The sequence below is a fragment of the Trachurus japonicus genome, chromosome 3 (genome assembly GCF_045865225.1).
Source record: "Trachurus japonicus isolate A0001 chromosome 3, Traja_1.0".
Classification (NCBI taxonomy): domain Eukaryota; kingdom Metazoa; phylum Chordata; class Actinopteri; order Carangiformes; family Carangidae; genus Trachurus; species Trachurus japonicus.
Genome location: NC_140909.1, coordinates 13,520,378 through 13,536,853, shown reverse-complemented (window position 1 = coordinate 13,536,853; position 16,476 = coordinate 13,520,378). Strand labels below are relative to the sequence as shown.

The 16,476-nt window shown below is 40.5% G+C and overlaps 1 protein-coding gene across 1 annotated transcript in view; it reads left to right on the top strand.

The window, feature by feature from the left end:
- Positions 1–6,517: 6,517 nt before the first annotated feature.
- Positions 6,518–16,476, top strand: part of mafa (MAF bZIP transcription factor a) — a 79,765-nt gene continuing 69,806 nt past the window's right edge. Inside the window, exons 1-2 of the mRNA XM_085762807.1 lie at positions 6,518–7,894; positions 16,292–16,357. Of these exons, the coding sequence (XP_085618933.1) occupies positions 6,927–7,894; positions 16,292–16,319 (996 nt within the window). The 5' untranslated portion in view covers positions 6,518–6,926 and the 3' untranslated portion in view covers positions 16,320–16,357. The remainder of the gene's footprint in view (positions 7,895–16,291; positions 16,358–16,476) is intronic.

The window sequence follows — 16,476 nt, the reverse complement described above, 5'->3', positions numbered from 1 at the left end:
GATTACTTAGCTCACTGAGTTAGATTATGTCTGATTTGACATGGGTAATAGGAACGATCTAAGGGGGGACAAAATTCATCCACTCACGTTTCATTGTGACAAAGGTTTTCTTCATAAAGCTTTAGACTGTATGTTAATAAAAGACTTAAATGTCATTACTAATCCCACGGTTAGAAATGGTTGAATTTCTGGACCAGAGTTTTAGAACAGCGGGACATTGTGGGAAAGTTAAATATGATTATTCCCAGCCCATACTAAAACTTTGTGCTCTCTCCTACCCCACTAATAGGTTTGCTTTCGCTCATCAGACAATGCACCGTAAATGCTACAGGTTTAGTTTTATAGCGGCTAATGCAGTACTCTAAAAGCTATAAACTGTTTCTTGTGATGTTAACTTCAGAGTGGAACTTAAAGTAGATTGTATTCAAGAAAAAAGGAACTTTTAATCGGCTCTATTGTGTGTTAAAAAAAAGTGCACCCTCTACCACAATGGCCCAAGCCTGTACAGTCCAACATAATAAATGTAATAATTATGTGTTGCTGAAATAACTGTAAATCATTTAATGACCCTACAAGGCGAGAGTTATTTTTAAAAGGGGATTCATCAATATTCTCCTGGGGTACATGAAGAAAGGTCAGAAAATTTCTCATTAGGCTATGAGCATGCGCAAATGTGTCTCCCTTTGTGCATTTGTGTAAGCATGCATGCATTTGGGAATGGGTTTGTGTCATTGTGACTACTTGTGTGTTTCTATTCACTCTGTGTGGGGGCGAGGTGCATGTTAGTTGTGATTGGATCAGATGAACATGAAAGAGGTGGGGCAAACAGCATTCTGATCATCCATACACAAATATCCATCCATTTTCCATCATTGAGCAGTTTTCTCTCTGACAAACTGAAAAAAAGTAAAGTCATTATTCTAAGTTTTCTGATGCATGAGAAAAGGAACGAGACTTGAGGCTCCACTGCAGATTGTGTTAGAAATTCTTTGGCTCTTATCAAACTGTGGTTTGGGGCAGGCAGACAGCCGCTGCTCCTGTATATCCTCACTAAGTCAATAGTCTGAATTGGCATATTTGACAAACACTGTGTTGAACACAATGGAAAGATGGTCTCATTAAGTTCAGTGTAATGACCATGCAACAGATGATGAATGAATGGGAAAACACCACAGATAAAGTTGATATCCATGAGTAAAAGAACAACAAAACAAATCATTAAGCAAGCGTGACTGCCTGATTATTTACATGGGTGCTTGCGGTTAGAAATAATATTTAACATAAGGTGGCCCTTCACCAAGACCACCATCATCTTCTCAACTAGACAAAGAGTGTTACATTTCAGCTAGTGAGAGGTCTTGTGTTCTGATATTTCTGCTGGATCTCTGCTCAAATTATCTGGCAAACCCTCTGTAATTGTGAAAATTATACTTTATTGTTAGTGTCAGTTCCAGGCAGGCTACAGTAGCTCAAGGGCATGGGAGCAGCTGGGGGTGGGGGCCAGACACTTGAGCAGGAGGTGACAACTCCTGCAAAGAGTGCTGCAATTCCCACCGGCCCTGTATAGATAACTTTAAGGAGGTGTATGCAACATTATGAATGCATATGCGATCTCTCTTACTTCTAAGACAGTGCAAACTATGATAAAAATATATGAATAAAAAATAAATGTAATTCTCACATTAATGGTTACAGAAATTGCCTCTTAGAATGAATGTGGTTTTTCAGAACTGAACTAAATTTAAAGTAAAGTATGCTTCATTTTGTGTTGTCATTGAGAGTATTTTTGCTTTAACAAATACCCGTATCCCCTTCCAGACACTCGTGCATGCATAAACACATCCAGTTAAAGATGAAAGTCTGAGTCATGTGAAAACATTGTAGTTGGTGAAGATGACCCCAGAAAGCTATTTAACAGTTAATACATCAATAATTTGCTCTACATATTAACCTTACACATGACAGTAAACCAATACATTATGATCATGTGAATGTAATTGTGGCTAATATGCAAGCCACTGTGCCAACACTTGCACAATATTGACCAGTCTTCTTCGATTACCCTACATGCAGTGAACAGAGCAGCCTACACTTATGGCCCACACAGTATTAATTAGCAACCATGTTTTTAAACTTGACAAATATTCAGCTGGAGGGAGAGAGGGGATTGAATATGACAGATTAAACCTCAAACCTCTGTGTCACCCTGCACCACGTGACACTGAGACAGTCTAGAAAACATGTGTGACTCTGCTGTTAGCAGCACAGTAACACATTCACTGGTTTACTGCCTGCGCCTCGCCATCGAGCCGAAGAACTGATACTCGCTCGGGGTCATATGCCAGAGTTCTCCAGTCACACAAAGCCCACTAGCTGTAGGCTACCAAATACTTTCCACCAGTGTCAGTGAGGCCATCCAAGATCCACCTCAGACTACAGATCTGCTCTCTTCCTGACCTTGTTTTGTCTGCTATGTCCTCTGTCGCACCCTTCTCAGCCTCACCCTCCTTCTGACTAATGGATTAAGGTAATTATGACATGGCTGTGCCCACATTCTGCTGGTGGGGTGAAAATTGATATTCCAGCTTTGTTGTTCTCACTGAACTGTTGATGAAATTGCATTGCCCCGGAGCAGTACCAGCTCTTCAGGTTAGTAGAGATGTAAAGCACGGGTGGTGTTGTTGTCTTCTTCATTTTAAACTTAAAAAAGCGTTGTTCGAACATAGTGTTTCTGTCATATTAAAAGCTGTGTGACTCCACTGGTTCACCTACGTCGCCTGTGTGTTTACAGGTGCTATCAGCTTTCAGGTATTCGCCAATGCTGACATGGATACAGTAATAGGCCCAGGATAGGGGCAGTTTACAAAAGTGTTGGAATGCAGAGAGGCTGATTAGATGGCCTTATCAAGCCCTGTCTGGAACTGAGCAAACTACCACCACCACCACCACCACCACCACACACACACACACACACACTCACAGTCTACTAATAATACACACTGATTTAAACTACACTCTTGTTGTTTGAGGATATAATTTGTTTATATTAAAAGTATTTTGAGATGATTATTTCAAGATACTGACAGATGTCTTGCCTTGTATATCTCGACAAATTTGAATTAAGTTGTTGTAATAGATGAGCTGCCACAGCAATGGAAGTTGCATATGAAAACCACCATCCTGCCATCATAATAGAAACATGTGCACATGCATAGTGCTGGTCCACACCACATACTTGTTTACATTCAAAAGGAAATATAATCTTGCCCGCTCTTTCCATGTTTTGTTTATTTTCCTGATTTTTCATGTACAGTTGCACTGCCTTTGCCAATATAATGCCTTACTGCTATGTGTTGCGTCTTCTTTGTTGTTTGTTTTTCCAGAAAAGTCTGATTTGCAGACTTGATGAGCACATAGGGGGCTCAAAAAGCCAGTCAGAGAGCCATCAAACACTTTCCAGTTTCACAGTCAGACAACCCTGAGCTCCCAACCAGAAGAGTATATCAGAGTTTGTGTTGTTAGGTGCATCAGGAGGGATATTAAAGGTTGGCCTTGATTACTTTAAAAGAAAATACCTTAACTCTGCTCTACCTGCAGTATATTATTTATGTCATGAAAATTGACAAGAGGCTGTTAAGAGAGGGCTTTGACTCTGGCACCAACACCCGACTGATATAGCATTCCAACACAAAACCAAAAGTCATCTTATTGTGTCAAAATGTAACATTACACTGCAAAGAAATGCTCTAATCTCTGAGGGGTTAATGGCCTATTTCTTTCTTTCTCTTGGGATGTTTTTATTTTAGATTTGATAATTTGTCATTTGTAAATCCAATATTAGAGGATTTAAATATGCCAAAAATGTATGTGATGTCATCCAAAGGTTTTGTTAACTTTGACTTAATGAGAGGAGAACACCACATTTGCTTCAGGACTACCTGTTTCATGTGGCTGCTGTGGTTTAATGATTCCTTTGGGTTTACAAATTACTTAAAAGCATATAAAAAGCATTTGGATTGACCACTTTAATGATGGTGACACCTACATTACACTTCCACCTCCTCACATGAACTTCTTCCTTCCCTGTTTTGATAAGTTCTCTTCACAGCGGCCCGATCTCTCTCCATGTAGATCTGCCTCAGCTCTGCATCATCAATAACTTCAAAGGCACAAAAGCAGCTAAATTAGGTCCGCCACTTTCTTCTGTCATGACTAATGAGCTCTCTCTTCGTTTGTGTATTAGTCTCGCTCTGCTGTGGCCGTACCCCAGGGAACGGGACACTGCTGTGCTTTCCCATGAACAGGTAAGCCCAAACAGATGACAAGGCAACAGAATGGAAATAGAAACAATAGGGTTCTACCCAAGTTTGCATGAGCCACACGCATAGTGCTGCGTTAACTTGCAAGCAGATGCATCATTTATCCCTTCACTAGAACATTTAGTAACTGCCAGTGATACATGTGCGTTGGGTTAATTTCATTTGTGTGTTTTTCACCAGCAGAATCTGCACTGTGACATCACATAGATGCTCTAAACAGAGTATTTCCACTCATTTTCAGTCCGTGGAAACTGAACAACCCAATCTCAGCAACAGTTTTGGACAACCATAGGGACGTGTTAAACTCCTTATGGTTATGAAAATATCTGGCAGATTGTCAGGATCATCTTCTATCGTTTTTGGCAGCGGGGATGTGACTGATTTGGCCCTATCATTAAACAGTGTGCACCCAGGAATCTAAAAATACACGTCGTTGCAACGATGAGATCATACATTTGGAAAGAAAGAGAGAGAGAGAGACTGAGAGAGAGAGACTATGATTATAGGCTTTTGTCACAGGAAAGAAATGGTTATTTGTCAGCACCATGTCAAAAGAGGCCACAAGAAATCAACACTCGAACTTGCTAGCGAGACCAGGCCTTATAGCTTAAGTTGCTCTCCTTCCACATTGTAATGTTATTGATGGTTAATTGCATTCTGACATTAATGAAGATAACGTGGAGAATTCAACGTTAAGAGTCCCATACTAAATACAACCTTGTTGATAAATGCAGGTTAGTGGATTGGAGTCATGCTGAATATTATCAGGATTAAAAGGTTCCATACTGAAATTAATATAGTTACACTCACAAACCAGTCTGCTGAAACTGTACTGTATCGCTCCACACCAGCAATGAGAAGAGTATAAGAACATAATTAACAACAACAACAACAAAAAAAAGCATCATACTTGTCCCTGTGCTCCCCCTGATCAAATGAAATATTCAGCAACTAACTTGACAGGACACACATGGAAAGCAGGAATACCCAGACTGCCTTATGTCATTGTTGCACTGAACTGAGGTTTGAACTGAGATAAAGTGCAAAGTACAAGAGTGCTTTATATGACTGCACTGCAACGCCTGGGCCAGTGCTTAGATAAAGTGATTTTTATGGCTCTACAACATAATATCAGTTTGGAAGGAACACTGGGTTCACTGGCATTCACTTCCAATAACAAGATTTCTTTCGCACCGTATAGATTTGATTTTCTTACATAACACCTTTGAAATTAAAAGAGTTTTTGGGTGGGTTGTGTCCTTATTAAAATGAAGAAAAGAAGATATACCTTATGTGTATGTGTTTTGCAAACAGCATGATTTTTTTTCATCTCCCTGAAGTTACTTATGTTCTTCTTTCTTTTGTTTGTGTGCCTTTTACAGCGACTAAGAGGGGAATCCCATGCACTGGCACGTCCAAAAGGTGGCAGTGTTGAGTTTTATAATGGTGCACGGGGCATGACAAATCTCTTCAATCCACCTTTCATCGCCTATATTTGGTCGATTGTCTCTAAAGTTACTGTTCAACATCGCCTATATGTTTTATATAGTTGTTTGTGCAGCAACATAACATCAATAGCAGATATTGTCTTTTATGAGTTGATTAGGTTTTATAGAGGGGAAACTAAACAATACGACTGAATTCAGAATATCAAAAATATTATAGAATATAAAATGAAGAAGTGATAAAGGGCAAATGGTTATGATACACTTTCTTTTAGAGAGATCTATCTGTATCTGTTCTAGGACTGTATGCAATGCATCTATCTATCTATCTATCTATCTATCTATCTATCTATCTATCTATCTATCTATCTATCATTTATTTATTTTATTTTATTATATTTTATTTTATTTTATTTTATTTTATTTTATTTTAAATGTTTTGCGTTAGAACTCTCTTGTGCATAAATGTACAACACGCGCCTGTCCATTTCTGCGAACTCCAAATAAAGAATGAAACTGACGAAAATGGTTTCTTCATAAAAAGCGGTGATTACATTTACGGTCATAGTCGTCAAAGAGTTAAGAGGTTGTGTCCCAGCTGACAGTCAGCTGATGGCCTTTGACAGTTGAGAAAAGTTTTGGTTCTCCAGGTTACTAATATGTTAATTAGCTCTCGGGGTGTGCGACCCTATTGGCTCTTAGTCCGAGTCATTTCCAGCCTGACGTCAGCTATAATGCTTAAACTCATCTGCTGTGTGATCCAAAAAATCGCCCCACCAGTCAGCGGCTTGTAACGTGCGAGGCTGCGTGTACTCCCTTACTCTCGGCTTCTCCCCCTCTCCGCCTGCGCAATGTATTCATGAAGAAACCGTAAAGTGTTAAATGTTTGAAATACTAAACCGCCGAATTTCACATGCTGAAAAAGGACTCCGCTACTCGTGCGCGCGGCACATGTGTCTGTGCAATAGACTCTGCAAAGAAAAACTCCTCTCACACGCCTGCAAGTCCGTGGCTGCAAAAGGGACGCTGAAAATCTATTTTCTTTTTTTTTTTTTCAGTTTCAAGACAAACGCTTAAAATCAAGCTGGCTCACGTTCTTCCCAACCAACCCAGTTTGACAGCTGCTCTTCACCCCGTTTGGAGGACTGTCGGCAGCAAGAGGATGGCATCAGAGCTGGCAATGAGCAACTCCGACCTGCCCACCAGTCCCCTGGCCATGGAATATGTTAATGACTTCGATCTGATGAAGTTTGAAGTGAAAAAGGAGCCGGTGGAGCCCGATCGCAACATCAGCCAGTGCAGTCGCCTTATCGCCGGGGGATCCTTGTCTTCCACCCCGATGAGCACGCCTTGCAGCTCGGTGCCCCCTTCCCCAAGCTTCTCGGCGCCCAGTCCGGGCTCGGGGAGCGAGCAGAAGACACACATAGAGGATTTCTACTGGATGTCCGGTTATCAACAGCAGTTGAATCCAGAGGCGCTGGGCTTCAGCCCCGAAGACGCAGTCGAGGCGCTGATCAACAGCAGTCACCAGCTCCAGTCATTCGATGGCTACGCCAGGAGCCAGCAGTTTGCTGGCGCAGCCGGGACAGGAGGCACCATGGCCGGGGAAGAGATGGGGTCTGCCGCGGCGGTGGTTTCGGCAGTTATCGCTGCGGCAGCCGCTCAGAACGGAGGGCAACACCATCACCACCACCATCACCACCACAGCGGCAGCCACCACCAGGCACCTGGCGTCCAGAACAACGGCACTTCTGGGACAAATCACCCACACATGCGCTTGGATGACCGGTTTTCAGACGACCAGCTGGTGACCATGTCAGTGCGGGAGCTCAACCGGCAGCTACGGGGGGTCAGCAAGGAAGAAGTGATCAGATTGAAACAGAAGAGGAGGACCCTAAAGAACAGAGGCTACGCTCAGTCCTGCCGGTTCAAGCGGGTCCAGCAGCGGCACGTCCTGGAGGGAGAGAAGACGCAACTCATGCAGCAGGTCGACCACCTAAAGCAGGAGATCTCCAGGCTGGTCCGGGAGAGGGACGCGTACAAAGAAAAGTATGAGAAGCTCATCAGCAACGGCTTCAGAGAAAATGGATCCAGCAGTGACAACAACCCTTCATCCCCGGAGTTTTTCATGTGAGTTTCGACATTATCGTGAGAAAAGAAATATCAGATGAGTTACTCACCCCCGCTTAATAAAAGTTTTCATTATGAACCATTTGTTTTTTTCATTTGGCGCAAAGCCCACTAGACCAAGAACTAATTTGTCAACTTTTTTGCTTTTTTTTTTTTTTTTCATTTTATACATTTTTTTGAAAACGAGAGTTTGCTCAAGTCTGCGGCTGTTTTTAGATTTGGAACGCTCTGTTATCCGTGTTTAATTTTGGAGAGGCTTATTCAGAAAACTTTCATTTAGCCTACTTTTTGCTGTCGTGCTCAGTACTATAGGCCTATATTATGCATAGCCTGTTTGTCAAGATTTTTCATCGTTGTTCATTAGATTTGCAGTGTTCAATATGATTTTTTTTTTTTTGAAAGTTGATCCAACTTTACGCCGCAGTATACGAAGTGTGCATGCAAGCACTAAGTATACTACTCTCATGAAGTTCATCAACTTGCCCTTTTTTCATCATTTTACTTTTGACTCAGTGTACAGACTCCTGTCAAAACTGCATCCATCGACAATATGTTTTTGGTCTTTTCTTCCTTTCTTTTTTTTTTGTCTGCCAAACTTGGAGGATTGAGAGCCTGCCGTTTTGACGCCACCTCATCTCATGCGTTTTGCTTGTTATTGTGTTGAGCAACAACAGACTGTATTCATTACAAACTATTCATTGTTTTTAAAGAGATGTGTTATTGAACTGCCCTGCATGCTGGACATGTATGGTTTTTTTTTCTGTGCTTGAAGATGTCCTTTTTGTCGGATGACTCCAGCATGGCATTCATACTTCATTTATGGCCTCCTCACTTTTTTGGGACAAGCAACAAAAAAGTGACAGGACTTCCCACCCCCTTGTAATCTATTCAAGTGCATTTCAGCTGTGTTGAAGTGCACCACCATCGGCTGTCATTAGGCTGCAGTGAATGCGCTATATTCCTGGTGGAAGTTGATCAGCGGGGATCCCGGTGCGAGGGGGAAAAAAAGAGAAAAGACTTCACTGTTAAAGGAAACCACCATACCCTGCCCTGGAAGTTTAGACTGTTGCTTAAAGCCTATATTGTTATTTAAAGATATCCCACTGTGCATTTGTCAACCTTTGAATATTTTTTTTTAAAAGCGTAATTTAAGTATAAAGTTTTATAATCTAAGTTGCAAACGGTAACATGTGCTACAGGTTGCAGAGTATTGATGACTAGGATCATTATTGAGCTGATTGCTGCACAAAAGTATTCTTTAACATTGGTTGAGAGGAATTGGCTCGGCTCCAAAAAAAAAGAGCAGTATTGTGCAGTGCATAAACAGCGCTTTTGCAGCATGTGCTTCAAACACAAGTGTGAGGGCTCTATTGGTCTCCGCCACACGTTTCCTCACTGTATGTCAGAAAAAAAAGAAGTATTATTGCAGGAGTTAATCCTCATAGCCGAAGTCAAGGTAAAATGCCATGCTTTTCTTTTTTTTCATTTCTTTTTTTTCTTGTTTTGGAAAATGTGTTTCTTCAACGAACTGTCAAATTTGGGACTGGAATAAATTAAAGAAAATAAAATAAAATGTCGCCTGTTATCATGTAGAAGTGAAGGAAGAGTTAGTATTCTCCACATCTCAACTTTGGCATTCTGTTAAAACTTAATCGTAACATTTTGATACTTTATTATCAGTTCAGGAGAGACTGGTTTTGTCTTAAGCGAACTCAATATTCGCAAAGCAATAACAATTATTATAATCAATAATGTCTGGACATTGTTAGATCGTCAGGGATTGACACCCTGCATGTAAAAAATGAGGGAGTACCATTCGCCAATAAATCTTGAAAATATGTTAATTAATCTTTCATCTTATATATAGAATATAAATATATATATATTTTGCTGTGCAAAATTATTTCACTCACTAACCATATGTGATGATTATGTGCTCGTTTTTTTCATTTCATACAATTAAATGATATGCAATAAATGTATGTAATTGTCTTCAATAAGTTTCTCCCCTTTCTTTTCTTTTGACTTGTGCTGAGATTTTTACTCTTTTGTAAGTGAAGCTAGAATCAGAAGTGACTGGAGATGACTGCACTTCACTTGACTCTTTATATTGGCTCTTTCCTCGCCTTTTTTAGCGTATTTACTTCCAACACTCATTAAATGACGGGTCACCAAAGTTAACCGTAAATTTACGCCAAACAATAAAGGAGGGGAAAAAATTACAGAGCAATTCAGGGTGAGACACTTGGTAATTTTTAGGACATGAGAGCTGCATGTGAAAATGAGGAGGTCCAAGTCGGATATTACAGATGAGACCACAAACAAAGATGTAGACACGTAGTGGCCTATATAGATGCACTCTGACACTCGACTGTCTGATAAAGGTTACAGATTTTTTTCCCCCTTCAAAATCTGCAAATTAACTATGAATGAAAAATCTTTTTTCACCAGTAGCCCTCAGTGATCCCAAAACTGAAGTCCTTTTTGTCTCCATATTTTTATTTCATCATCTCAGCTCCATGTCCACCCTAAAACCATCCATACAATCAAAATACTGTGTGTGATGAGACATTATATTTTCATTTTCTATTGAACAGATTTTGCTCCATGATATACATCCTCATGTTTGATGGTGGAAACCCAGTGTGGTTTCTTATATTATACTGACATCCTGTTCTTTTTACTGTAAAATGTGATCTGTGATTAGTGAATGTGTGTGTCTCTGTGCGTGCATGCGTGTGTGTAGTGTGTGTGTGTGTGTGTATCTCTCTTTAAATGTGTGAGTCCTTCTCTCTGTGTTTTTGTGTCCTTGTGTGAGTTCACCTGTGTGTGTGTGTGTTTTTCCTTGAATGTCAGTATGAGAGGATGGCATCTATGTGAATTTCCTCTGACTGTGCATGTTTTCGTATTTTCACCCTCCATTTGCCCCCTTATTCGTGTCGACTGCATGCTTCCTGATCTGTGTGTGTATGTATGTGTGTGTGTGTGTGGTGCTACCCGCTGTCTGCGTCTGTATTTTTCGGACACTGTGTGCTCACTGTCATTAGCATGTCATCGTTTGGCTTTTCCCAATTTCACCCCACTTTATCCTGTTTGTCAGTGGGCCTGGACTTTGGCCTGGAGCAGACATGCTCTCTGAGAGAGAGGGGAGGGTGGGGGTGCAGTGAGGGCACAGTCATGTCAGGCATGTGAGGGGGCGCTGGAGAAGGTGCCAATGTAAGTCAGCCTCTGCGGTGAGCAAAGGAGGCTCAGCGCTACTGTACCCAACCTTGCATTTCAGCCAGTGTTTAGACATCTCATTCTGACGTCTTTCAACATAACTCCTTCACTGTGCTGGAGCGCTAACTGAAAGGGCCACTTTTCTGAAACACAAGAGGAAAAGTTCTTTTGTAAGTTCTGGGACAAGGAATAGCCGTGTGGGCATCTTGTTTCACTGTTCCAGAACAATTTGTTTGTTGAAACAGGAAGACCAATGTGCCAAAATACACTTTGAAGAAACACTAAGGTTTCTGAGGACAGATTCTGTCTGGATTCGCTGGCTTTTTTTTTTTTTGCAACTTAGCCACAGTTTGTGTGCACTGCTACGAGCAAAAGGACACACACATAAAGGGCACCTTTCATAAAAATTTACCACACTGTCACTGTGTTGACAAAGCACTGAGTGATCAGCTGCTATACCAAGTACAGCAGCATTTACAGTTGCACATTTTTATATATATTTTTATATCATTTATTTATAATTTACAAAAAAAAAGCAACCCTCTGCACCATCTGGTAGTGATAATGTGCTACATAGCCAGTCACAAAAAACACACAAAAAAAAACAGTTTTAACCCAACACTTGTATCCCACTCTGTTTTGTGTGATTTCCTCTGAGGTGCGTGCTGCTGCTGTGGTGGCTGATTTGCCCAGAGTGAGGGGAGAAACTGAGACAATAGGCGGGCTTGGGCTGAATTAAATGATTTTGCTGATGATTAATAGTGGTGTGGGCCACTGGCTCCTGCGATGTAGAGATGATAAATCGTGAGTGCAGCTCCGTGCAGCTGTGCCAGTGTTGGGTCTTAGCATGCACACACCATGCAATTTACAACCAAGCCGCTCTCCTTCTTCCTCAATTTATCTAATTACATCTATTTGATCTAAGCAGTAGTGCTGCTATATTTTGATATTTCACATTAACCACAACAATGCATTAAATGACTTCACAGAGGATAACTGTTTGCTCCCCCCCACCACCCCTTTAAAGAATATATTTCTGTGCTTGCCATTTCAAAGAGAAAATCATTTCTTTACTTGGAAGTTAGGTTTTGCTTCTCTACGGGCCGTGCATTTGCGTGGTGGGTTTTTTTGATGTGTTTTGAGTGGTATGTAAAAAATGAAAATTTGGTTTCTGTATGAGGCGTCTTTGTTAGACTTGTTGGCTTGTTTATTCTGATTGTTTCCTTATTGTGAGAGATCAGTTCAACCTCTGATGCCCATGCACTAGAACTGAAAACACACTAACCACAAAGACAGAAAGAAATGAAAACACACTTGCCAGCCTACACAGAACAGCAGAAACACAAATGCACTGAACAACAGTAAACAGGCCTTGCCTTCTTGTTCCACAGCATGATATTCCTCATGTTTTTCTGTATTTTGTCATTTACATGACTCCAACACATTCAATCTACGAGCTAAATGACACATGCGTAAAAGACGGATTTAATTTGCAAAAGATGTTTCTCCTTATATCTGTGGCACCAGTGCACAATGCTTATGTGAGTGATAAATCTATCGATCTCCCAATGATGCACTCGTATGGAACGTTTGAGCTACGCAGGCTGACAGCATGAGATACAGCACGATGTTCACTCAAGTAGCAGCACACCAGTCGACAGACCCAAAAATAAGAGCTGGGGGGGGGGGTCACAATCTTTACAGGCTTTTTGACAGTGCCAGAGGGAAGGCTGCAGAGGATCTATTGTGTTGCCGTTTGTGTGTGATTGTGCATCTCTTAACTCACAACGGCTTGTGCGAGAGGTGGATTAGTGTCTTTATGTAGATAAAACGCATGCTCATGTGTCCAAAAGTGCGAGTTATGTGTCTGTGCATGCACATGTATGTGTGTCTTGTCTTCTTTTGGAGAAGAGGATGAGCAGAGGTCAAAAGTTACAGCGCACAAGGCTGCTCTCAAAGTCATTAGAGTAATCCCTGCCCTGGGGAGCTCATGCTCATTTCCTCTGCTCAGAACCTCCTGAATGAGATGTACATGCACATCCGACATGGTACAGCACACAGTAAATTTAAGACCACTCACTACCAATTCTTTTTTTAAAAAATTCATTTCCTGTATTTCATCACTGTCTAAGTAACATTCTTGTAGTATACTTTTTTCTTTTATAGCTTTTTTTTTCAGAATTTGAACAGAGCGTAATTAGTTTAAGGCAAAGACAAGTTTTAGGAGAAGTGTCTTTCGATATTTTATATGTTGAAGTTGCAAAAATATATAATTATTTAATGTGTTAACTCGATTTATCTCCTAGTGGATGACTCACATATGGTAATACACAGAAGGTGTTTATGTATGCAGCACAACTGTTACCTTAAATTGTGTAGAACTGGGCAGACGTGGCACTTGGCCGAAGCCTGGCAGGTTTAGTTTAATGCTGCCAAACATTTTTCTTTCTTTTTCCATGCGATGTACGGTAGCTCAACAGGAAAAAAAAAAGCCACTGAGACACTGTCAAGTGGAAATGGGGGTGATAAAAATAAGGCAGCCTTATTTTAACTAATCACAGAACTATAATGGGGATTGTCCGGTAGTGTTTGTGGCAGTTAATTTTATTTTCACACCCACATTATGTAAGGATTATAGTGTGGGTGTTGCAAAGACACAACAAAACATGCCATGAGTCAGACTGGGTGTGTCAAACTGGGATTTTCAGAGTCAGCCCTGAGTTTACTCTTCAATTAAGATTAAGAAGAAAAAAAAAGTTTGAGCAACTACCAATCTATTTGGGAAGAAAATGAATTCATCATCTCTCGAGTGACACGGTGAATGCAAAATGAGTAAAACATAGGAAAAAATGTTCTCTGACCTCATCCTTTTTTATTTGCGTCTTCCTGTACTTAAAACAAGAAGTCGGACAGATTTATTGCATTATAATTACTACAACTTTGTAACAGTCACAGCAGTATACATCCATGATGAAAAGTGGCTCTTTTAATTTAATTTTTGCATGAAGCTTATTTGATTCTTTCCTTCTGTTATTTTTTTTCCTTTTTCATGCCTTTCATTTGGTTATAATCTGAATAATGCTGCAAGTTCTTCGTAATTTACTTTTAGTACAGTATAAGCATCTCATACAGTTTGAATTTAGCCATCTTATTTTTCTCACGGTACAAAACTTTTGACTATATATTATACATGTATGGGTTTGGATGTGAGCAGCAGCAATGCTGATGGAGGATATACTGGATATGCAGAGAGTAGTCAGGTGTCTCAGCACAACCAGGTGGCAGCCACATCTGCAGACGGTGTGTCCAGATTCACAGCAGAGAGACAAAAAAAGCCCTCCTCTCACTTCGTAGTGTATGTGAGAGGCACTGCACAGAAACACCAACTTCTTCAGAATTAAATGGACATTAGGGATCAATTAGGATGCTTATTTTATCAGAGTGCGCGTTGCTCTTTCTTTAAATTCCTTTCTTCCTTTGTGGCAGAAAGTCACTATGTGCTTCAAATAGACATTAAGCGGATACGCGTGGTGTCATTAGAGAGTTGTCCTTGAAAGACTGGCTGCAGGTTATGTTGGTAATGAGGTGGTCAGGACTTGCTAGGGTAATTTTATATGTCTGTAAATGGACCCAAACCAAGAGCCTGTGACTTAAATAAATGCAACCCCATCTCTCAGCAGTCCCATTGCATAAAAGGTGACAGATTAGATTTAAAAAAAAATCTAAAAGGGATTATTGTCTTTCACAATGGCGTACAGTTTTTAAATTCCCACAAATTAAAAAAACCTAATATTGATGACCAAATATCACATTTTCACTCACTGGGATTTTAGGAGCACTGCAAGTCATTTTTTTCCACAGTTGTAGCTTTGAGAGCATGCTTTTCATTAAATGAAGAGCTCCAGCAAAGAAATGCGCATGACAGTCCAATCCAATGAGGATTTAGTCATTTAGAGAAGAACAATAATCATTATTCAGCTATGTCTTTTTTACATGGAGTAGTTAGAAGTTTCTGTCTCCAGCACCTACAGCACTTTCTCTATATAATGAGTGTTACAGAATGACATAACTGTAAGAGAGAATATATATCATCCCTCACAATGTAATTGATATATTTGCATACATTTTCTAACAGGTGACCTGCACCAACATGTCTGCTCGTGCTCGCTAGGCAACTTTCTCCTTCCTCAACACCAGCTCTCACTTTTCCAGAACAGTTAACACCCATTTAAGATTTTCCTCAAAACCGAGATATGTCACCACGATGAAAGCTTATACTTTGTGTTGCAGATGCAATTACTTTTTTTTTCCTGCTGCAGTACCAATATCATCATGCTGCATCACCTCTCTTTTCCTGCAGTTCTATATACTCTGTAGAGCTGAGTTATGTGGCATTTATTTGAAAATCCAATGATTTAAAATTTCCTTTACTGCAGTGTAGGGCAAAGTATTTCCACAATTCATTTTCCACAGCGTTTTAAAGGGACCATGGCTTGGCATCTATGCACAGGAGGCTAAAAGCAGAGTTAATGTTTTCACTTGTGTAGCAACGTGTATAGGGAATATGAATAACTCGAGGACCTGCCCGGAGCAACATGCTTACTTATGTGTGTTTTTGAAGGGAGCTCATGAAAGTGTCGCTCATGAGGCAGTAGAGTAAGCAAGCAGTGCCATCCTCCACTGTTTATTTGTCTGCACGACGAATTCCCTCCCTTTTAGAGCAATTAATTATGCAATTTAATGAAATGTGCAGGAATAAAGGGCATAAAACTATTCTGCCTTTTGTGTGCAGCGGCACACTGTGTGCTTAGATATTTTAGTTTTGTCTCTTGTGGTTACAGTGTTTTGATGCATGGGTTCTGCCTGTAAAATCTATTTGCATGCAAATTTTTACATTTCCCTCCGCATCAAACACTTACTGTGATACATGTACTGTATTTCACCAGACAGACAAGGTGAGAGTGAATCTCGTCAGAATGAATCTACTTGCGTCTGTGTGATTGTTTGGGTGCGTCTGTACGTCTGTGTGTGTGTGTGTGTGTGTGCGTCTGACAGGGTGGCAGAGAGTGACGCACAGTAGGAGAAGCAGAAGGGGGAGTGCTGAAGACACTGTGCATTTACCTTGATATTCGTTTATCCATTCTGATATGTTTTGTCCAATCTCATCTGCTCCTTTAGGTCATCGAGAAAATTCCTCCATCTGTGATTTCAAGCCCCATTCCTCCGTGCCCTTGGCTTCCTGAGGTAAACAAAAAAAATACATATCTTACTTGATCTCTTTAGGTCTTTTTGTTTTGCTTTCCACTGTAACCTCAACTTCAAAACAGTGAGTGAAGTCAGACTTGTAAAACAAGTTCACAAAA